Genomic DNA, 24,843 nt, shown 5'->3' on the forward strand with positions numbered 1-24,843 from the left:
TTTAATGAGGAAATGGTATAAGTCATGTAAAAATCCATCAAATGTGAAATTTAAGTCTTTTGCAGACGAACTTAATAAAGGTCATGTACGCTTAGAAAGGCCAAAGGTCACAGCTGCTAAGGTCAAAATATGGTGGAAAAATGAACGACAGAGAGAAAAACGTATCAGTCAGAAAAAATGTGAAACAACTTTAAATGAAGAAAGTGATGAAACCTCACAAGAGTCTGTGCAACATTCAAGTGAAATTGAGAAAACTAGGTCACTGCTGTCATCTGACCTAGATAAAAGTAGGTCAATGTTGCTATGGCAACTGGACAAAAGTAGCTCTCTTTTAGGATTTGAGACTTCGAGTAACGTTTCACATTTTGAGGATGGTCCTGGTGCTTCACATATGAATGTGGATTCACATAGCATGGACTCACATAGCAAAGGGAGAGTGTCGGTGACACATGATGTAGTTTCACATGCCCAGGCAATGGAAAGTGTTCACCTCAGACTTCAGCAAGACGATCTAAACCTAGAGTCACATGACCAACCACAGGAATTCCCAAGGTCACATGATATATCAGATGGACTTTCTCAGTCACCTGCCAGGTCACATGACCTTACCAAGGATACTGGTTGGTCTAAGGAAGGATAACTCTATTACATTTTTTAAGTCTACCTGAAGGTCTCCAAAACTATAAGTCTATGTGCTGAACTTAAATATATTTAAAAAACACTGATGAATGATATACTTGGTACTAAAATGTAGTTAATGACTAAATTTTATTTCCTTTTACTTGTCTTGACTTTGTTTTGTTAAATCATTGAATTTATAGTAAAGCTATTGTTGTATATAATACTTTTTACAGTATGATGAAGTAAATTGAAAACTGATAGTGTGTTGTATGTATTATACAGTTATAATGAACCTCTGGGGACAAATAGAGGATATTCCTTGTTTCTTGATGAAGACCAGTAATATTTCATCTCTTGAGATGGGAACTTTGATATTGCACGAGTGAAAAACATCAAAGTTTCCACATCACGAGATGAACTATTACTGGTATTCATCAAGAAAGAAGGACTATTCTATTTATTACATTTGTTTTCTTGCTTTTTACAGAAGATCATCACTACTAGTTCCGCCAAAGGTTATCCACCATTGTATTGTACAGAGTTATTTGCCCTTGTTATTATTACGTCACAATTTTGAGTCATATTTCTACACAAAACATTCTCGTCATTTTTGTGCATAAACTAATGACATAACATTCACTGTCAATGCTCTATTTTGATTGGTCAAAAGCGAGTTAAAATATCACTTATATTTTCACCGTAAACCCTTATATTTTACTGCGAAAAATGTAATAAATTAAATTATTATCCCCCGCCCAACGAAGTTGGCAGGGGATATACAAATGGGTTCCGTCCGACCGTCCGTCCGTCCGTCCGTCTGTCCGTCCGTACGAATGATTAACGAATGATAAGCATAACTCTAAAACCAGTAGAGATATTTCCACGAACCTTCATACACACTGGTCTTATGGTCTAGTAGTGCCTTTTGCTATTTTTAGGTTTTCACTTTTTGCATTTTTTCCGTAACCATGGAAACATTGCTGAAAATATCATATTTTTGTACCAGGTTCGTTCCAGAGCATAACTCAAAACCGGAAGAGATATTTCCACGAAACTTCATAGACACATTGGTCTTATGGTCTAGTAGTGCCTTTTGCTATTTTAAGGTTTTCACTTTTTTGTACTTTTTTCTGTAACCGTGGAAACATTACTGAAAATGGCAGATTTTTGTGTAAGAATCGTTTCCGGAGCACAACTCTAAAACCAGCAGAGATATTTCCATGAAACTTCATAGACACATTTTATGTAGGACTTCTAATTTTGTATTATGCTTTACTTTTTATTTAATATGCATGCAGTGAAACTCATATATATCAAACTCAATTACTATGAACATTCACTTAATTCCTATGTAACTCGTCGCTGTTTATAACAAATAAAAAAATCGCACTGTTAGCTGCTGAACTTTGTTAAAGCTAAGATCAATTCTGGTATTTTTCAAAGAAGCAAATGTTTTTAAAGTTGGTTTCACTTTGTTAAAAAAAACATAAATATGTTTTGTATATATTCTTCAATTGCAGTTGGGTTTTAAAAATTCTTTCCCTATACTCTTACTAGCATATAAAATTAATGCATTAATTGATTTAGCTCTCCATTGGCGGGGGATCTGAATGTCTATGACCTTGTTTTATTGTATTTTGTTATATGATGTACAACTGCTAATCTACATGGACACTGTACACAGGTTCACCACAACAGTACAGACCATCATTTATAGACTTTCTCCCTTGATTGATGTGGTTACTTATTTACTAATTCTCCTTGATACACTAAACAAAGGAATAAAAACAACATGTCCAATCAAAAATACATTTATTTTTGTTTGATAAAGATAAATATTATATATATATATCAACAATGTAATTTAATATTCATACTTAACAGTAAAATATTTCACAAGGAATGCCTAGACATTGGACATCGTTTCTTACATTTTACATAAACCTCTATCTTGTATCACATTTTGGCAGGAAATCTTATCTCATGTTTGAGCAGGGAAATCTTATTTTAACTTACAGAAGGACAGGTGGTTTCAAAGATGCTACACTGCAGACGAATTGAAAAGTTTGAGCTTCTTTTTGAAAATAATTAATTGTGACCCAAAAAAAGTCCATGGCACATACATATCCAATATGGAATGAAGTACTGATTGTGTATCCACCAAAAGCAAAACAAGTCATTTCATACTTTTTTTGTGTGTGTGTTAATTAGACATTTATTTACATAGCAAACACCAATTATTAATAGTTCAAAGGATAAGCATTGTTAATGCTCTGCCAGCAGTGAAGCATCTTTAATCTTATATCATATTTGGGCAGGAAATCTTCTCTCATATTTGGGCAGGAAATCTTATCTCATATTTGGGCAGGAAATCTTATCTCATATTTGAGCAGTGAAATTTCATCTAAGAACAGCAGATTTTATATATGTAAAGGAAACTTACAATTGGCCAGGTGATCTTAATCTTCATCATAATTGTCACACAGAAAATGTCCATCTTATCTCATACTCTGACAAAAATTGTCTTATCTTACAAGAGACAGGAAATCTTATTTCTTGTCTCACTCTCTAGAAGGAAATTCATACCTCAAATTTTTGAAGGAAATTTTCCATATTATCTCTTACTGTACAGAGGTTAAACTTCGTGGATGATTTGTTTTCACTTCATTCACTTTGCACCAAAATTCCCACAAAATATTCAGAAATTCATTGAAATATCTTGCCAAGAACATAGTTTAAAGAATTATAGAAATCGATGAATTTTAACTTTACCTCTTAGAATATTCCCTGTATATGAAACTGCAAAAAATATTGACCTACCAATTTTTTCCCCCCTCAAATCCTTTACATAACATATTTTATCTACATCTAGTGGGCAGACATTTTAAAATCATATCTCACTCTCTGACTGAAAATTCCCCTGGCTACAATAGGCAGAATTCTACTTTTTTTGCAAGTATAGTACATACTCGCGTATAATGCACAAGTACTTTATAAGAAGGTAATCAGAAAATAATTTAGTCTTTGTCATGCATTCATAGAGTAAATAAACATGAGATTATCCATGTACATCAGGTAAAATACTTCCCATAATTCTTTAGGGCAGGAAGTTCAGTCAACATGGACAGGAAGAGATTGGAGGGAATGGGTTCTCTGAAGTTGTTCATACATATGGAACTATTTCTTTGTAGCCATATAAAATGATAATTATTGTGTTTAAACCCGAGTTTCGTTTCATACAACCTTTTAAAGAAAATGAGAATATACCATGTAAAATCTCATTTTCTCATACATACAGATTAAGGCTTCTTTGAGTAATAGGCCAATCATTATAGAAGAACATTGGTAACCTCTTAAGGTACAAACTAGGACTTATTAGTACCGTATATATAGCCTATTATTTTCGTAAGTAAATTTTTTTTTCGCGACTTGAACCAAAAAAACGACAAAATTACATTTTAGCGTTTTTTAAATTTTCATGATCTGGCTTTAAGCATATACATGACTCACTCATTTCTCAATAATTCGCAGATCAAATTTTTGCGATCATATCAACAATGACCCGCGAAATCGCAAAAATATCATCCCCGTGAAACTAACTAGCGATACGGTATATGATAGTGGAACTTAAATATTGTAGAAACTACTTCATAGAAATAACAATGTGCTGCTGTCTCACCACTGAAATCTGTTAAATGTTCAATATTGCACACACAATCCCTGGTGAACGAACAGAAGAACACTTTATCAGTTATTGATGTAGGACTAAATAACACCACATATGTCGATAAAAGTTGTAATGAAATATTGACTTATGGGTAATAATGCTAAGTTTGTTCTAGGTTGGCTGGGTGGTCATGGATTCAAGGTCAAGGTAGCCATTAAAGATGATATCATCCTCAAGGTCAAATATACAAAGTGAAGGTCATAGTTCAAATAACTAACAGGTAATTTAAGGAGGTCTTATAAGGAATGATGTAATGTGAGTATTTATATCCAAGGTCATTAAGCTGATCACAAGGTTGATCTTGAAGCTCGTAGAATTCAAGTTCCATGGAAGCCATGTTGAATACAAACTACATGTTGCCAAGGGGATCATCAAAGATATCATTAGAGTCTACAGCGGACTTTTTCTCAGCAGTTGTAGGTTTTTTGGTCTTCTCCTTTTTGGATGTTTTGGTTTTGGGTGCAGCACTGGCAAAGATGTCGTCTGCAACAACAAAGTTCAAGGTTAATCAAAACAATGACATTCTATCAGAAACAGCCTGGTTGGCTGGAGGATATTAGAAACTATTCCTGGAGATCAATATGAATGGGCATTGAGACAAACGGAAGAACAGATGAGCACTGACTAATATAGGGCTCAAACATCAGATCTACAGACAGTTCGAATGATTACCATGGAAACCAACACACCCAGACCATCTGTATCAAATGATTACCATGGAAACCAACTCACCCAGACCATCTGTATCAAATGATTACCATGGAAACCAACTCACCCAGACCATCTGTATCAAATGATTACCATGGAAACCAACTCACCAAGACCATCTGTATCAAATGATTACCATGGAAACCAACTCACCCAGACCATCTGTATCAAATGATTACCATGGAAACTAACTCACCCAGACCATCTGTATCTTTAAATAAACTCTTGGATCCAGCGGCAGTTGTGGTCTTTTTCTTCTTTTTCTCTTTCGGTTTCGCTGCGGGAACATCAGCGAATATGTCCGTGTCATCGTTAAATAAATCCTCGTCTTTTGTTTTTGGGAGCTCGTTTCACTTGTCGCTTCTTTTTCTCCACTGACTTTCCGAACAAGTCCTCATCCTGAAAAGAAATGTGGATTTTTATCAAATTAGTAACGTTTATAAATTCTGTCTTTGCAAATCAGAAAGTTCTTTGCACATGCAATAGGTATTCATTGTGACGTCATGTACTTGAGAGTGTAGTTTCACTCACTTAAGCACTGAACATCGTTCAGTTGGCATTCATAGAAAATATGAATGCCAACTGGACAGAGGCAAATTCAATGAGGTCATGTTGAATTTGCTTCTGTTCAGTTGGCATGAATGCCAACTGAAAGAAGTTCAATGCTTATAGTTACAATTTTATGATGAAATTCCTAGGGATTTTGCATCTATAACAGATTAATCATTCGTCAAGGATGGAACAGTCATTTGAACAGCTGTTTTCTGTAATCACTGGCATGACAATTGTGACATCACAATGATAATGACGTCATAATAAGTGGTTGAAGTTCATAGACTATATAAATGCCAACTACACTTGGTAAGACTATATAGTGGGAAAGCAGTGAAAATGTAAATATAAAATAATGACATCAGAATATTATCCTGTAAGGGACATAGTTCTGTAATATGTGAAGGTGGAAAGTAAGAGAAAGAAGATCCATAAAATGTGAACACCAGTGTACTTGATAACAAATATCAGATTCCTTTGAGGCTACAGTTCGTTTGTTTAATTAACATCCCAGTAACAGCCCGGGTCAAGTAAGGAAGGCTTCCGTGTATGTGATGTGCAACGTGTATGTAGTGTGCAGTGCATGTTTTGGGAGACTGCGGTATGTTCATGTTGTGTCTTCTTGTATAGTGAAACTATTGCCCTTTTTATAGTGCTATATCACTGAAGTTTGCCTTCGAAGACACCAAGCAACACACCTCACCCGGTCACATTATGCTGACAACAACTAACGTCTGATTGGCCCTACCTAAGCTGTCATTGTTACACTCACATGGATGAGAGAGTAAAGTGTAAGTACCTCGTCTTGTTTTGGTTTTTCTATCTTTTTCACTGTATCTGTGGCCCCAGCAAATATGTCATCATTGTTCACCTGATCCTTAGCAGGCTTGGCATCTGAAAGAGACGATGGAAACTAGAAATATATTGGACAAAAAATAATTGACTTTCTGGTCTGAGACAATTTTTTGTGGGAATCGGCATGGTAGTGTCTTCTATCAGAAGAAGGCTTTATTGACTAAATTTGCGTGGAGATCATACAGATACAGATGCGATGGTGAGAATTGGTACACGGCGAGAAATGGTCGCCTGCCAGTACTGTTGTACCGTTCTTTCACTTTGTATATACATTTTGTTACCAAGAGAGAGAGAACTTACATAGCCATTGCCTGTTGTTTAATCCCTTTTTAATTTAATTGAAATTTTTTTTTGTTGAAATTGAAATTGATTTTGACAAAGAAATATGTCCATAATTTACATTGAAAATATTCCCATTCAATTTTAAATATCTCTGAATGTTAATCTCTGAGAAGTTGTTTTGAAATGGAAGCCGTAAAATTTAGTAGCCACGAAAACAGTTAGTTTTACAGTTTTTGTGAGGTCAGATATACAAACCTGATTTTTTCGGCGTACTAAACATCCCCAAATATATCCCCGTCCCCAGGGACATCAGGTTTTGACACACTATTAGATTTAGTTGATGAAGAGAATAAATCATCACCATCATTTGGAGGTGGTTTGGACACTTTTGGTGATGAAAATATATCGTCTACCGCCGATGACTTAGAAGGTTTTGAAGACGACTTTGGCGCAAACAAGTCGTCATCGTCGTTATCGTTTGTCACTATTGCACTTGGTTTCTTAGATGATTTACTAGATGGCACACACCGAATATATCGTCATTAGTCGAGGATTTCACAACAGATTTCGGCGGACTTCCAAACAAATCGTCGTCTGCCACTTTTTTTAGGTTTTGTAGTTTTAGCACCTGAAGAGAAGGCTCCGCTGGAAAATATGTCATTTTCCTCTACCACTGGAGCAGTTGTCACCGGTAATGCGGACCCACCATCCAGTAAATCGTCGTTTCCAAACAGATCAGACGTTGGCTGGGGTACTCTATCATTCACAACCGTTTTTGGCTTAAACTGTTACTGAAATATGTTTTCGAATATCAGTGTTACATCGTTTTTTTTTGAATATTTTTAAGGAGTGTCCTCTTGTCCTGCTGTTGGTATCCATTTGGAAAATAGACGATGTGACGCGCTCATCATAAATATTTTTCAGGATTTTGAAAACATTTATCAGGTCCCCTCTTTTCTACGATGTTCTAGGGTAGGCAGATTTAGTCTCTGTAGACGCTCTGGGTATGGCAAGTCTTTAAAAGCCTGGTATGAGCTTTTGTAGCTCTTCGTTGGACGTTCTCAATAAGTTCTATGTCCTTTGTCATATAAGGACTCCACACACTTGAGGCATATTCCAGGTGGGGTCTCACGAGAGCCTTAAACAGTAGTTTAAACATTTTTTCATCCAGGAAGGTAAAGGTTCTTCTTATCAGTCCTAAAATGCTGTTTGCTTTATTTACTCCTAATTGGATGTGTGTTCTAAAATTTAAATCTTCATCCACTGTTACTCCAATATCCTTTTCTGATGTAATATTATCAAGATCTAATTGCTCGCCTGTTGTTCCAGACATACTATATACTCTCTTTTCTTTGGATTTAATCGCAAGGACTTTACATTTATTTGGATGAAATTTAAGTAACCACTTTTCAGACCATTTTTCAAGATTTATCAAGTCACTTTGCAAAATGTTTTTATCATCTATGCTTCTGATTTCTCTGTATAATTTTGTATCGTCTGCAAAAAGTGGCGACTGGGATTCTGTATTTTCTGGTAAATCATTAATGTAGAGTACAAATAAAATTGGTCCTAGGACGCTTCCCTGGGGTATGCCGCTTAATACAGGATATATCTTTGATGTTTCTCCATTTACAATGACCTTTTGGCATCTATTGCTAAGAAAATTTGTTATCCAGTTAGTAGCCCTATCACTCACTCCATATCCTTTAAGTTTCTTTATTAGACGACGGTGTGGGACTTTATCAAACGCTTTCATGAAGTCCATGTAAATTACATCCAGTTGACCACCGTTGTCAATTATTTTCGTCCATTCTTCCAAAACCATTAGTAGCTGAAGTTGCGTAGATCTCCCATTTATAAAACCAAATTGTTTATTACTCAAAAGATTATTTTTGTCCATGTGATTTACAATGCTATTTCTTACTAATTTTTTCCAGTGTTTTCCCAATAATACTTGTAAGACTGACTGGTCTGTAGTTTCCTGCCTCAGATTTTGAGCCCTTTTTGAAAATTGCTGTTATATTTGCCTCTTTCCAAGCTTCTGGTAGTTTGCCTTCCTGGAGTGATCTGTTAAAAATTTCTGCTAGAGGGTTACTTATTTGCTTGCGTAGTTCCTTGAGGGTTTTAGGGTGCATCATATCCGGTCCTTGGGATTTATTTTCATTTAAATCATATAGCAATTTTTCAATTGCTTCTGGCGTGCAGTTAATTTCCTCAAATTGGTAGCTAATGTCTCTTTCTTGGAAGTCTGGTAAGCCTCCTGGTGGTTCTTGGGTAAAAACACTACTAAAAAATTTAGCAAGTACTTCTGCTTTATCCTGGTCTCTCACAGCAATTTTCTGGAGATCTCCATCTAGGCCCTTGAGGTCGGAAATGCCTGTTTTAACTTTTCTTTTGAGTTGACATATTTCCAAAATTTCTTAGGTTGTTCTTTGATGTCTTCTGCTATTTTTCTTTCTAACTCTCGTTTGGATTTTCTTATCTCCCACTTAAGCTGATTTCTGATTCTTGTGTATTCTTTGAATTTTTCTTCGGTTCTGGTTTCCATATACCGTTGCCATGCTCTATGTTTTTTCCTAATCTTCTTCAAAATTACCTCTTTTAATGGTGTCCTATCTTTTTGATCTCCTTGGTAGAGGCGAGGTTTGTGTTTTGGAATAAACTTATTTACTTTCTCAATAATTAGATTAGTAAATTTTTTTTGTACACTTCAGAAATATCTCCGTGGAGTATGTCTGACCAGTCCTCTGGCATATCTTCTCGCATACTGGTATAATCGCCTTTACTACTATATTTTGGGCGTGGCTTTTGATTTAAAGTTTTTAGAGATTTACAGAAAAAATTGAAGACAAGTACCAAATGATCACTGCTTCCAATTGGACTTTCATAAGCAATATCTCTTATCATTTCATCTTCGTTAGTTATAACAAGATCCAAGATACTTGTGTTCTGTTCCCTTCCTTTCTCTTGTATATTCTTTGACATGTTGATAGAGGTAGTTGTCTCTCAAACATTCGACAAAGCTCTCTCCTTCTTTGTCGTGGTTTGACGACCAGGTATTCCAATTAATTTTCGGCATGTTGATATCGCCAACTAATAACAGATGACTGTACTCTGGGTCAGATGATACAGATGTAATGAGCTTGTTTAGCTCCTCTACGTTTTCAGGACTCGAATTCGGACTTTTATACAGACATCCTATCAGTAAGCAGTTTTTATCAGCAAGATTGATTTTCACCCATACGCTTTCCTTGAATGTATTTCCTATGTTTACTTCTACTCCTTTCAGCGTTTCCTTTGTGTATATACCCACCCCTCTATGACAATGTAATGCATTTTCATTCATAAATAAGTCATACCCTGGGATATGAAATTCTGTTCTGTTAGGTATATATCTGCAGTTTTTTGGATACATCTCTGTAACTCCTATTATGTCGGCTTCGATTCCAAATTGCCTAAGCTTTAATTCCTCAAATTTATTAGGTAGACTATCAGCATTTGTATAGAATACTTTTAATCGGTCCTGAGAGTTTGTGTTGTATTTTTTGCCTGATTTTAGGTTCCTTTCTTTATTTGCCGGACAATTTTTCTGTCCCAAGGTGGGCCCCTTACTCGAAATAACATATTTCCCCGACTGAGATTTTTCTGTGTTCATGCGATTTGCATCGTCTCTTAGTTTTGCTTCATTTTCTCTTTCAGTTTTCGTTAGGTCGTTGCTGATCCTAACTGATTTGTATTCCTTAGTTGTTTGCAGCTCCCTTATGTTTTTAAAGAAGAGCTTTTTATCCTCTATTGATCCAAATGAAACCAATATTGGCCTTGGTTTTGCATCTTCATTTTCTTTGGCATTGCTTTCAGGCTTCTTAATTTTCCCTAGACGTACCACTTTAGTGATACTGTCAAGCAGTTCCTTGTTAAGTTTACAAGCTGACAAGATATCCCGTATCGTTTTCTCATCCTTTCTTTTTCTTTCGCTTCCCTCATTGCTTGTTTGTTCTTCAATTCCAAAACAGATGATGTTATTTTCCCTTTTCTTTCTATCTTCTAGTTCTGATAGAACTTCTTGGGTGTTGGTGGTGGTTTTGGGGGCTTCTGTCGATAGAGACTGTGTGTTTCTCTATTTACTCCAGTTGCCATTTCCTCCTTTATAATGTCCCTCACTTTGTTTTCATCACATTTGTTCTTGAGTTCAGATTCAATTTGCGTGATCCTTGTTTCAAACTCGTTCATTATTTCCTTGCATTTCTGCTCAATCATTTTTTCATTGTTAATATTCTTTTCTATATGGACTCTGCATGGAGCGCAGAACCACATAGCATTCGACTTTGAGAGTACAGCGTACTCATTGTCTCCCTTGTCCAAGCATTTAGTGCAGAAATGGCCTTCGCAGCGTTGACATTCTAATAGTTTAGAATCCTTATCTGTGTAGAGTTTGTTGCAAACTGAACAAGTCCATGGCTCTTCTGTCCATGGAGCAGTGAAAGATCCTCCAGTTGATATAGATTTTTCCTTTGCTCCCCTTGTATTTGACGTTCGATTACTCTTCCGCAAGCCGTTGTCCGCGACGTCCGATTTGTTTACATCTGGTCCAGTAGGCATGATCGCGAATTTTGGATGATTCACGTTCTAGATCGCTACTTTGTTTTATGTGGGACTAGAAAATGGTTCTAGTAACCTATTAAACAACAAATATCATAAAACTTGTACAATTATAATGGTTTAGAAGTGAAAAAATACCCTCGCTCACTCGGAGCGATAAACAATAGCGACCGTCGCCATTGACACCGGAAGTATGTACATACTTAGGGTAACGTTATGTATATATAAAAGTCACTATTTATGATTCCAGATTTTTCCAAGGATATGTCTGGTCCTAAGGATACCCGGATGTCATTTCACCCAGAGCATGAAGTCCCTTTAATGAGGAAATGGTATAAGTCATGTAAAAATCCATCAAATGTGAAATTTAAGTCTTTTGCAGACGAACTTAATAAAGGTCATGTACGCTTAGAAAGGCAAAAGGTCACAGCTGCTAAGGTCAAAATATGGTGGAAAAATGAACGACAGAGAGAAAAACGTATCAGTCAGAAAAAATGTGAAACAACTTTAAATGAAGAAAGTGATGAAACCTCACAAGAGTCTGTGCAACATTCAAGTGAAATTGAGAAAACTAGGTCACTGCTGTCATCTGACCTAGATAAAAGTAGGTCAATGTTGCTATGGCAACTGGACAAAAGTAGCTCTCTTTTAGGATTTGAGACTTCGAGTAACGTTTCACATTTTGAGGATGGTCCTGGTGCTTCACATATGAATGTGGATTCACATAGCATGGACTCACATAGCAAAGGGAGAGTATCTGTGTCACATGATGTAGTTTCACATGCCCAGGCAATGGAAAGTGTTCACCTCAGACTTCAGCAAGACGATCTAAACCTAGAGTCACATGACCAACCACAGGAATTCCCAAGGTCACATGATATATCAGATGGACTTTCTCAGTCACCTGCCAGGTCACATGATCTTACCAAGGATACTGGTTGGTCTAAGGAAGGATAACTCTATTACATTTTTTAAGTCTACCTGAAGGTCTCCAAAACTATTTATAAGTCTATGTGCTGAACTTAAATATATTTAAAACACTGATGAATGATATACTTGGTACTAAAATGTAGTTAATGACTAAATTTTATTTCCTTTTACTTGTCTTGACTTTGTTTTGTTAAATCATTGAATTTATAGTAAAGCTATTGTTGTATATAATACTTTTTACAGTATGATGAAGTAAATTGAAAACTGATAGTGTGTTGTATGTATTATACAGTTATAATGAACCTCTGGGGACAAATAGAGGATATTCCTTGTTTCTTGATGAAGACCAGTAATATTTCATCTCTTGAGATGGGAACTTTGATATTGCACGAGTGAAAAACATCAAAGTTTCCACATCACGAGATGAACTATTACTGGTATTCATCAAGAAAGAAGGACTATTCTATTTATTACATTTGTTTTCTTGCTTTTTACAGAAGATCATCACTACTAGTTCCGCCAAAGGTTATCCACCATTGTATTGTACAGAGTTATTTGCCCTTGTTATTATTACGTCACAATTTTGAGTCATATTTCTACACAAAACATTCTCGTCATTTTTGTGCATAAACTAATGACATAACATTCACTGTCAATGCTCTATTTTGATTGGTCAAAAGCGAGTTAAAATATCACTTATATTTTCACCGTAAACCCTTATATTTTACTGCGAAAAATGTAATAAATTAAATTATTATCCCCCGCCCAACGAAGTTGGCAGGGGATATACAAATGGGTTCCGTCCGACCGTCCGTCCGTCCGTCCGTCTGTCCGTCCGTACGAATGATTAACGAATGATAAGCATAACTCTAAAACCAGTAGAGATATTTCCACGAACCTTCATACACACTGGTCTTATGGTCTAGTAGTGCCTTTTGCTATTTTTAGGTTTTCACTTTTTGCATTTTTTCCGTAACCATGGAAACATTGCTGAAAATATCATATTTTTGTACCAGGTTCGTTCCAGAGCATAACTCAAAACCGGAAGAGATATTTCCACGAAACTTCATAGACACATTGGTCTTATGGTCTAGTAGTGCCTTTTGCTATTTTAAGGTTTTCACTTTTTGTACTTTTTTCTGTAACCGTGGAAACATTACTGAAAATGGCAGATTTTTGTGTAAGAATCGTTTCCGGAGCACAACTCTAAAACCAGCAGAGATATTTCCATGAAACTTCATAGACACATTTTATGTAGGACTTCTAATTTTGTATTATGCTTTACTTTTTATTTAATATGCATGCAGTGAAACTCATATATATCAAACTCAATTACTATGAACATTCACTTAATTCCTATGTAACTCGTCGCTGTTTATAACAAATAAAAAAATCTCACTGTTAGCTGCTGAACTTTGTTAAAGCTAAGATCAATTCTGGTATTTTTCAAAGAAGCAAATGTTTTTAAAGTTGGTTTCACTTTGTTAAAAAAAACATAAATATGTTTTGTATATATTCTTCAATTGCAGTTGGGTTTTAAAAATTCTTTCCCTATACTCTTACTAGCATATAAAATTAATGCATTAATTGATTTAGCTCTCCATTGGCGGGGGATCTGAATGTCTATGACCTTGTTTTATTGTATTTTGTTATATGATGTACAACTGCTAATCTACATGGACACTGTACACAGGTTCACCACAACAGTACAGACCATCATTTATAGACTTTCTCCCTTGATTGATGTGGTTACTTATTTACTAATTCTCCTTGATACACTAAACAAAGGAATAAAACAACATGTCCAATCAAAAATACATTTATTTTTGTTTGATAAAGATAAATATTATATATATATATCAACAATGTAATTTAATATTCATACTTAACAGTAAAATATTTCACAAGGAATGCCTAGACATTGGACATCGTTTCTTACATTTTACATAAACCTCTATCTTGTATCACATTTTGGCAGGAAATCTTATCTCATGTTTGAGCAGGGAAATCTTATTTTAACTTACAGAAGGACAGGTGGTTTCAAAGATGCTACACTGCAGACGAATTGAAAAGTTTGAGCTTCTTTTTGAAAATAATTAATTGTGACCCAAAAAAAGTCCATGGCACATACATATCCAATATGGAATGAAGTACTGATTGTGTATCCACCAAAAGCAAAACAAGTCATTTCATACTTTTTTTGTGTGTGTTAATTAGACATTTATTTACATAGCAAACACCAATTATTAATAGTTCAAAGGATAAGAATTGTTAATGCTCTGCCAGCAGTGAAGCATCTTTAATCTTATATCATATTTGGGCAGGAAATCTTCTCTCATATTTGGGCAGGAAATCTTATCTCATATTTGGGCAGGAAATCTTATCTCATATTTGAGCAGTGAAATTTCATCTAAGAACAGCAGATTTTATATATGTAAAGGAAACTTACAATTGGCCAGGTGATCTTAATCTTCATCATAATTGTCACACAGAAAATGTCCATCTTATCTCATACTCTGACAAAAATTGTCTTATCTTACAAGAGACAGGAAATCTTATTTCTTGTCTCACTCTCTAGAAGGAAATTCATACCTCAAATTTTTGAAGGAAATTTTCCATATTATCTCTTACTGTACAGAGGTTAAACTTCGTGGATGATTTGTTTTCACTTCATTCACTTTGCACCAAAATTCCCACAAAATATTCAGAAATTCATTGAAATATCTTGCCAAGAACATAGTTTAAAGAATTATAGAAATCAATGAATTTTAACTTTACCTCTTAGAATATTCCCTGTATATGAAACTGCAAAAATATTGACCTACCAATTTTTTCCCCCCTCAAATCCTTTACATAACATATTTTATCTACATCTAGTGGGCAGACATTTTAAAATCATATCTCACTCTCTGACTGAAAATTCCCCTGGCTACAATAGGCAGAATTCTACTTTTTTTGCAAGTATAGTACATACTCGCGTATAATGCACAAGTACTTTATAAGAAGGTAATCAGAAAATAATTTAGTCTTTGTCATGCATTCATAGAGTAAATAAACATGAGATTATCCATGTACATCAGGTAAAATACTTCCCATAATTCTTTAGGGCAGGAAGTTCAGTCAACATGGACAGGAAGAGATTGGAGGGAATGGGTTCTCTGAAGTTGTTCATACATATGGAACTATTTCTTTGTAGCCATATAAAATGATAATTATTGTGTTTAAACCCGAGTTTCGTTTCATACAACCTTTTAAAGAAAATGAGAATATACCATGTAAAATCTCATTTTCTCATACATACAGATTAAGGCTTCTTTGAGTAATAGGCCAATCATTATAGAAGAACATTGGTAACCTCTTAAGGTACAAACTAGGACTTATTAGTACCGTATATATAGCCTATTATTTTCGTAAGTAAATTTTTTTTTCGCGACTTGAACCAAAAAACGACAAAATTACATTTTAGCGTTTTTAAATTTTCATGATCTGGCTTTAAGCATATACATGACTCACTCATTTCTCAATAATTCGCAGATCAAATTTTTGCGATCATATCAACAATGACCCGCGAAATCGCAAAAATATCATCCCCGTGAAACTAACTAGCGATACGGTATATGATAGTGGAACTTAAATATTGTAGAAACTACTTCATAGAAATAACAATGTGCTGCTGTCTCACCACTGAAATCTGTTAAATGTTCAATATTGCACACACAATCCCTGGTGAACGAACAGAAGAACACTTTATCAGTTATTGATGTAGGACTAAATAACACCACATATGTCGATAAAAGTTGTAATGAAATATTGACTTATGGGTAATAATGCTAAGTTTGTTCTAGGTTGGCTGGGTGGTCATGGATTCAAGGTCAAGGTAGCCATTAAAGATGATATCATCCTCAAGGTCAAATATACAAAGTGAAGGTCATAGTTCAAATAACTAACAGGTAATTTAAGGAGGTCTTATAAGGAATGATGTAATGTGAGTATTTATATCCAAGGTCATTAAGCTGATCACAAGGTTGATCTTGAAGCTCGTAGAATTCAAGTTCCATGGAAGCCATGTTGAATACAAACTACATGTTGCCAAGGGGATCATCAAAGATATCATTAGAGTCTACAGCGGACTTTTTCTCAGCAGTTGTAGGTTTTTTGGTCTTCTCCTTTTTGGATGTTTTGGTTTTGGGTGCAGCACTGGCAAAGATGTCGTCTGCAACAACAAAGTCAAGGTTAATCAAAACAATGACATTCTATCAGAAACAGCCTGGTTGGCTGGAGGATATTAGAGACTATTCCTGGAGATCAATATGAATGGGCATTGAGACAAACGGAAGAACAGATGAGCACTGACTAATATAGGGCTCAAACATCAGATCTACAGACAGTTCGAATGATTACCATGGAAACCAACACACCCAGACCATCTGTATCAAATGATTACCATGGAAACCAACTCACCCAGACCATCTGTATCAAATGATTACCATGGAAACCAACTCACCCAGACCATCTGTATCAAATGATTACCATGGAAACCAACTCACCAAGACCATCTGTATCAAATGATTACCATGGAAACCAACTCACCCAGACCATCTGTATCAAATGATTACCATGGAAACCAACTCACCTAGACCATCTGTATCTTTAAATAAACTCTTGGATCCAGCGGCAGTTGTGGTCTTTTTCTTCTTTTTCTCTTTCGGTTTCGCTGCGGGAACATCAGCGAATATGTCCGTGTCATCGTTAAATAAATCCTCGTCTTTTGTTTTTGGAGCTCGTTTCACTTGTCGCTTCTTTTTCTCCACTGACTTTCCGAACAAGTCCTCATCCTAAAAAGAAAGGTGGATTTTTATCAAATTAGTAACGTTTATAAATTCTGTCTTTGCAAATCAGAAAGTTCTTTGCACATGCAATAGGTATTCATTGTGACGTCATGTACTTGAGAGTGTAGTTTCACTCACTTAAGCACTGAACATCGTTCAGTTGGCATTCATAGAAAATATGAATGCCAACTGGACAGAGGCAAATTCAATGAGGTCATGTTGAATTTGCTTCTGTTCAGTTGGCATGAATGCCAACTGAAAGAAGTTCAATGCTTATAGTTACAATTTTATGATGAAATTCCTAGGGATTTTGCATCTATAACAGATTAATCATTCGTCAAGGATGGAACAGTCATTTGAACAGCTGTTTTCTGTAATCACTGGCATGACAATTGTGACATCACAATGATAATGACATCATAATAAGTGGTTGAAGTTCATAGACTATGTGAATGCCAACTACACTTGGTAAGACTATATAGTGGGAAAGCAGTGAAAATGTAAATATAAAATAATGACATCAGAATATTATCCTGTAAGGGACAAAGTTCTGTAATATGTGAAGGTGGAAAGTAAGAGAAAGAAGATCCATAAAATGTGAACACCAGTGTACTTGATAACAAATATCAGATTCCTTTGAGGCTACAGTTCGTTTGTTTAATTAACATCCCAGTAACAGCCCGGGTCAAGTAAGGAAGGCTTCCGTGTATGTGATGTGCAACGTGTATGTAGTGTGCAGTGCATGTTTTGGGAGACTGTGGTATGTTCATGTTGTGTCTTCTTGTATAGTGAAACTATTGCCCTTTTTATAGTGCTATATCACTGAAGTTTGCCTTCGAAGACACCAAGCAACACACCTCACCCGGTCACATTATGCTGACAACAACTAACGTCTGATTGGCCCTACCTAAGCTGTCATTGTTACACTCACAGGGATGAGAGAGTAAAGTGTACGTACCTCGTCTTGTTTTGGTTTTTCTATCTTTTTCACTGTATCTGTGGCCCCAGCAAATATGTCATCATTGTTCACCTGATCCTTAGCAGGCTTGGCATCTGAAAGAGACGATGGAAACTAGAAATATATTGGACAAAAAATAATTGACTTTCTGGTCTGAGACAATTTTTTGTGGAAATCAGCATGGTAGTGTCTTCTATCAGAAGAAGGCTTTATTGACTAAATTTGCGTGGAGATCGTACAGATACAGATGCGATGGTGAGAATTGGTACACGGCGAGAACTGGTCGCCTGCCAGTACTGTTGTACCGTTCTTTCACTTTGTATATACATTTTGTTACCAAGAGAGAGAACTTACATAGCCATTGCCTGTTGTTTAATCCCTTTTTAATTTAATTGAATTTTTTTTTTTTAAATTGAAATTGATTTTGACAAAGAAATATGTCCATAATTTACATTGAAAATATTCCCATTCAATTTTAAATATCTCTGAATGTTAATCTCTGAGAAGTTGTTTTGAAATGTAAGCCGTAATATCTAGTAGCCACGAAAACAGTTAGTTTACAGTTTTTGTGAGGTCAGATATACAAACCTGATTTTTTCGGCGTACTAACATCCCCAAATATATCCCCGTCCCCAGGGACATCAGGTTTTGACACACTATTAGATTTAGTTGATGAAGAGAATAAATCATCACCATCATTTGGAGGTGGTTTGGACACTTTTGGTGATGAAAATATATCGTCTACCGCCGATGACTTAGAAGGTTTTGAAGACGACTTTGGCGCAAACAAGTCGTCATCGTCGTTATCGTTTGTCACTATTGCACTTGGTTTCTTAGATGATTTACTAGATGGCACACCGAATATATCGTCATTAGTCGAGGATTTCACAACAGATTTCGGCGGACTTCCAAACAAATCGTCGTCTGCCACTTTTTTAGGTTTTGTAGTTTTAGCACCGGAAGAGAAGACTCCGCTGGAAAATATGTCATTTTCCTCTACCACTGGAGCAGTTGTCACCGGTAATGCCGACCCACCATCCAGTAAATCGTCGTTTCCAAACAGATCAGACGTTGGCTGGGGTACTCTATCATTCACAACCGTTTTTGGCTTCTCCTTGTTGACATCACCACCAGGGGGCGACGTTGGAGTGAAAAGGTCTGTACTGCTGTCATCACCCTGAGCGCGCCGGGCCATACGACTAGGAGGACGGCGCTTGGACTGTATCCGGGCACGATCCTTCATAAAGAAACAGAAAGATTAGTGGAGTTTGGAAGATGATGTGTTGTAAAGTCTGTTTACGCTACGATAATGAGTGCGTTAGTCAAAAGGAAAGACATATAACACTATTTTTTCTATAAATTTTAATGTGGATAAAGACTTTCTACATTTCCTTCATATCCTCTTTTCTAAAAATCAGGTTTTTTTTAACAATCTTTTCACCCTTTTCACAACCACAAATGGATACAAGAAATAGATCTGGATTATTTCGGAAAATGGATAAATGAATGTTTTGATCATATGGCTTTCCTTTATTTAGAAAATTGATTTAAGTTACATGATTAACTTAAAATATCTGTCAGAACTTTAACCAAATGTCATACAGATAATGGTTCAGTTCCACTTGGTTTCTTCCATTCATATTTCAAACTTAATAATTCAGATGATATGGTGAGGATTTATACCTTTGAGGCACTGTGTAGAGTTTTTACTTCAGCAGGTGCATCAAACCCTATAGCGACCGGTTCTGGTTCCTTGACAGGAGGGGCAGCCCCGGGGAGTAGGGCCGCTGGGTTTATACCAATATTGGCCTGTAAATAAAATTAATAACTTTATCTTCTGATTGACTAGACATTGATTGATTGATTGATTGATTGGTGAAATATAAGAGGAGGGCTGCAAAATAGCTAATGTTAATTTTAAATCTTTATGTGTTTATTTTAAAATTCATTGGATTCTTTACGACAACTAGCAGCAACTTATTTTGTACATTTTAATTTGCTTTCCCTTCAAACATGTTAATATGGAGTTTCGAGATCCCAAGATGACGTGGGTTAAGTTCCATTTACCGATTAGTCCCACTTTCCTGTGATTATGATGTCACAAAAATCACGTCAAACAATGACGTCATAATCACTGTGTGGTGGGAGTTGTGGGATTAATCGTTAGTAAATCGTATTTTACCCACATCGTTTTGGGATCTCAAAACGCCCGTATTGTATGAAACTTTAATTGAATGTTGAATTATGGGTCAGAAGAGTAAAAGTAGAAATGGTTAACTAAACACCAAAGAGGAGATCAGTAAAACATACATTAATGTCCTGTTTAAACTGTGATTTCTGGCAAACCAATTTGATTTAAGCTATGATAAACTGGGGATTAAAAGGTACCAAACATACAGAGATAGCAGTGATCTCAATGTCTGAAACAGGGATTCTAATGGAAGAAAGTTATCAAGAATGATTCTAATGGAAGAAAGTTATCAAGAATGAAACATACATTTTTGAGTGTAATCACTATAACTTTATGATACTAAAACTACTAAAACACAGAGCACCAAGATAACAGTGGATTTGTTAAAAAATATTCATGCAGAGAAAATTTTATTGAAGCATCCCTCTGTACAAGTCATACCTTTAATTTGCCTATTTTACCAGTCGGCCCCTTTGCTGGGAACCCTGCTCCCGGCCCCTTCGTCTGAGAAGGAGGGAACCCCTTGGTAATAGAGGAGGGCTCTCTCTCCTTTGTTGGAGATGGGAGTTCTCTCCCCTTGTCAGGGGTTTCCTTTTTAGGTACAGAAGCTGTTTGCTAACAAACAAAGCAACACTCAAGTAAGTAAGCCAGGCAAATACTAGAAAATGCTGGAAAACACAATTAAACTAAATCAAACAATACTGAAGTAAGTAGGCCAGGCAAATAGTACAAAAACTACAGATACAATTAAACTAAATCAAATAATACTGAAATAAGTAGGCCAGGCAAATACTACAAAAAACTACAGAACACAACTAAACTAAATCAAATAATACTGAAATAAGTAGGCCAGGCAAATACTACAAAAAACTACAGAACACAACTAAACTAAATCAAATAATACTGAAATAAGTAGGCCAGGCAAATACTACAAAAAACTACAGAACACAACTAAACTAAATCAAATAATACTGAAATAAGTAGGCCAGGCAAATACTACAAAAAACTACAGAACACAACTAAACTAAATCAAATAATACTGAAATAAGTAAGCCAGGCAAATACTACAAAAAACTACAGAACACAACTAAACTAAATCAAATAATACTGAAGTAAGTAGGCCAGGCAAATACTACAAAAAACTACAGAACACAACTAAACTAAATCAAATAATACTGCATCACATGAAATGTTTTGTGTGTACTTTCATCCTAGTATTCTGTATTTGCATATTTCAAACATTACTGTAAACCAACTTTCATTCACATGCGATTTACTTTCACGAATTTCGAGAGCCAAGTAAATTCAGGAATGTTTATCTCCTCGAATTAATATCTACATCATCTATATTGATAGAAATTATCATTTAATTGTTAAATCCACAAATATTTTTAATCTTCGCAAACTTGTTTTGAAATGAAAATCGAGAAATATAATGGCCACAAAGAAAGTTGGTTAACAGTATATGTTATATTATCTACCCTTTTTGGGAAGGTATTGAATTATAACATCATGTGTCGGCGAGCTATACATCGTTCTTTTCAGAGAAAACAATACAAGTATTGCTCACAAAATAATGACGTCACAATGGATACCTACCTGTAAGGGAGATAACTCTGTGATATACAAAGAGTTATTATTTTTTGCGGGCAGCCAGAGCATTCACAAAGTATTACACAGTTGTAACCATTGTATACATTAGTTATGGTACAGATCATTTAGAAAAATAACGAAGTTGCCACACAACAAACATTCAGGTTACACAGTTAAACACAACATAACACTGGAAACCTAGACAGAATGAGCTCTACAGAGAAAATACAGGACATTATAGAAATTTTCACTTCATGCTAATTTCACATTTTTAAATCTTTTCAATCATCCTGTAATACATTCCTCTTTCAGCATAAAAAAAATTGTTTATGAAACATATGCTGCATTTGTAACAAACTTGTTCAAAATAAACAAGGATTTGTTTCTGGATAATTCTCATACACAAAATAATGAAGAAATCATTTTTTCATTAAACTTCCTGTTTGACAAAACTGTGGTTATTGATTCAAAGATGCTCCACAGCTGACAGAGCATAAATGATGGTAATGGTCTAAAGTAAGTAACTTTAGCAACTTAAGAAAAAAAATTATTCGTCTACTGGGTATTTCTGTTTTTGAGAGAGAAAAAATACCATTTATCAGCAGTGTAGCATCTTTAAATGTCTATATTCTGATGTTTACATCAATAGCATTTGAAATTTGAATATGGAAAAGGGTTGTATCAGGACTAAACACTAAGGTTTAGAATCAATTAGGTTAATCTAAGGAATAAGACAATGGCGAGATAAGACATGGGTATAAAGTACAATTTATCATTGAGTAGCCCCACCTTCTGGTGATTGTGATGTCACAAAAATCACGTCAAATGATGACGTCATAATCACCAGATGGTAGGACAAATCAACTGTACTTTACCCATGTCGCTTTGGTATAGCTCGAAACTGACGTATCAAACTACAACAAACACTTCTTAGTTTGTTTAGGAGAGTAGTTCAGATGCAAAAACAAAACTAAAACTACAAATCAAGTAAACACAAAAGAAAACATTCAGATTACCTTCTCCTCTGGTTCTTCAATTGATTCTACAAAAATATAAATAAATGTGTTACTTAAAATTGACATCTACCTATATTTGTGACATTAGAAGTATTGCATATGTATCTGTATGAAATGTCTGTATGACTTATGTGCTCCTGCCTTCTATCATCACATATCAAAAACAGGAAGGAACATTATAAGATTCAACAGAAACATCTATCTCTTAGATATGTTTTTGCTTACATGTATTTCATTTGTCTGTAGATTTAAGACCTACTTTAACATTTCATTTTAAAGGTTTTTCTATAGATTAAACACATTTACTTTCTGTTTCCACTGTTTGCTTTTTCTTCATGGCTGCAAACGGATCCATACCACCAAACATGGACACAGCACCTGCGGGCGGCTTCTTCACCTTCGGCGACACCGCTTGTGGCTCCTCCACAGGAGGTGGTGACGAACCGAACAGGTCACTCTCGGAGGACGGAGACGACCCAAATATGTCTCCCTGTTTTGATTTGGCTGGAGGGTTGTCCACGACTGGTGGCGGTTTACGACCAAACAAGTCGTCATCGTCGTCGTCATCCAACGACAGAGGACCCGGTTTGGGTTTTGGCACTGAGTTGTTAGCTGGTTTGTTAGGACTGAAGATGTCCTCGGTTTTCTTGGCCTGAGGAGGTTTGATAGAGGAGAGTTTCGGAGGCTGAGGACTAGGTTTGGATACAGTGAACAGATCGTCCTCATCCTCATCTCCAAACAGAGGATCGGCTGAAAGATCGACGGATATCAGACAAAGTCATATTTATCTTCATCTCAAAATATCTAAGAGGATCAGCAGATAGATTGATAAGTCTTCAGACAAAGGCACATGAACAACTAGGGTTTGCTTTTATTTGAAGCCGGATTACTTAAAAAACCAAATAATAATGTCATTTGATTGAGAACTTGTCATTTGTTAATGCCACCAGCAAAACATAATTTTTACAAGTTTTAGCTAAAATGATTTTAACTCTTTCTGTATTTTGTATTCTTTCCAGATTCCATACCGTAAGTAATTATTAGTCTCAACCCCCTAAGTTTTTGAGAAAATACAACGGGGAAGAGGGAGGGTAAATAAAATCGACAATGGTACGGAAAGAATTAACCAATGAAGAATTGCATTACAACCAAAATTAAATTACATTATATCCAACATATTATCTAGGTTTCTAAGTAAGAAGACTTAAGCTATCATAAGCTATGTGACATTTTATACCTGCTTTAGCCGCGGTAGCAGACTGAGCTGGTTTAGGTACTGGAGCAGACTGAGCAGACTGAGCGGGTTTAGGTACTGGAGCAGACTGAGCGGGTTTTGGCGGTTCAGCTACTTCTGTTTTCTTTGGCACTTCTTCCTCATCTTCCTCTGAGTCGCTGGGCGGCCTTCGTTGTTTTATAGCGAATGGGTTGATTCCTCCCATGATTGACACACCTCCGACAGGTTTCCTGGATTTTGGCTGTTCTTTATCCTGTAAGTTGGAAATCAATCAGACATACATCAAACTGTTTAAAAAGCACAACAATGTCTTATTAAAATTATCACTAACAGCTGTTTTTAAAGCTCAAGGTAAAACTCACAATTAAATATTGACATTTTGTACTAAGTAAGTCGGAGTTTAATGGACACATCTCCTAAAATGTTTTCTGAAATCGGGCTGCTCCTTGTCTTAACTTGGAAATCAGAAGAGAATTAAATCAAAATGATCACCTATCATTAAGTTGAAGCTATAAAATTAGTGATTAGAAACTAAAAACAGTTATAACAAACCTCTGGGGACCAACAATATTACTTTGTTATAAGCATAGTTATTTATACAATTGTTAAAAACATCTTATACCAATATTTTAGAAGACTGGTAAAATGATCACCGATCATTAAGTTGAAGCTATAATTTATGATTAGGAAAAGTAAAACATGGTTATAACTTAAAACAAATCTCTAGGTCTAACAAATAACCTTGTTA

General features: G+C 35.6%; 1 protein-coding gene and 1 pseudogene across 1 annotated transcript in view; both read right to left on the bottom strand.

Annotated features, from left to right (window-relative positions):
- Positions 1–9,697: 9,697 nt before the first annotated feature.
- Positions 9,698–11,519, bottom strand: LOC138309065 (uncharacterized protein MCAP_0864-like; annotated as a pseudogene).
- Positions 11,520–14,077: 2,558 nt separating this feature from the next.
- Positions 14,078–24,843, bottom strand: part of LOC138308800 (WASH complex subunit 2-like) — a 34,786-nt gene continuing 24,020 nt past the window's right edge. The window contains exons 27-35 of the mRNA XM_069249807.1: positions 24,099–24,348; positions 23,168–23,611; positions 22,862–22,887; positions 20,694–20,867; positions 19,745–19,870; positions 18,650–19,298; positions 18,062–18,156; positions 16,908–17,109; positions 14,078–16,487 (exon numbers count right to left, since the gene is read on the bottom strand). Coding sequence (XP_069105908.1) covers positions 16,354–16,487; positions 16,908–17,109; positions 18,062–18,156; positions 18,650–19,298; positions 19,745–19,870; positions 20,694–20,867; positions 22,862–22,887; positions 23,168–23,611; positions 24,099–24,348 — 2,100 coding nt within the window. The 3' untranslated portion in view covers positions 14,078–16,353. The remainder of the gene's footprint in view (positions 16,488–16,907; positions 17,110–18,061; positions 18,157–18,649; positions 19,299–19,744; positions 19,871–20,693; positions 20,868–22,861; positions 22,888–23,167; positions 23,612–24,098; positions 24,349–24,843) is intronic.

Source organism: Argopecten irradians, chromosome 15 (genome assembly GCF_041381155.1).
Source record: "Argopecten irradians isolate NY chromosome 15, Ai_NY, whole genome shotgun sequence".
Taxonomy (NCBI): domain Eukaryota; kingdom Metazoa; phylum Mollusca; class Bivalvia; order Pectinida; family Pectinidae; genus Argopecten; species Argopecten irradians.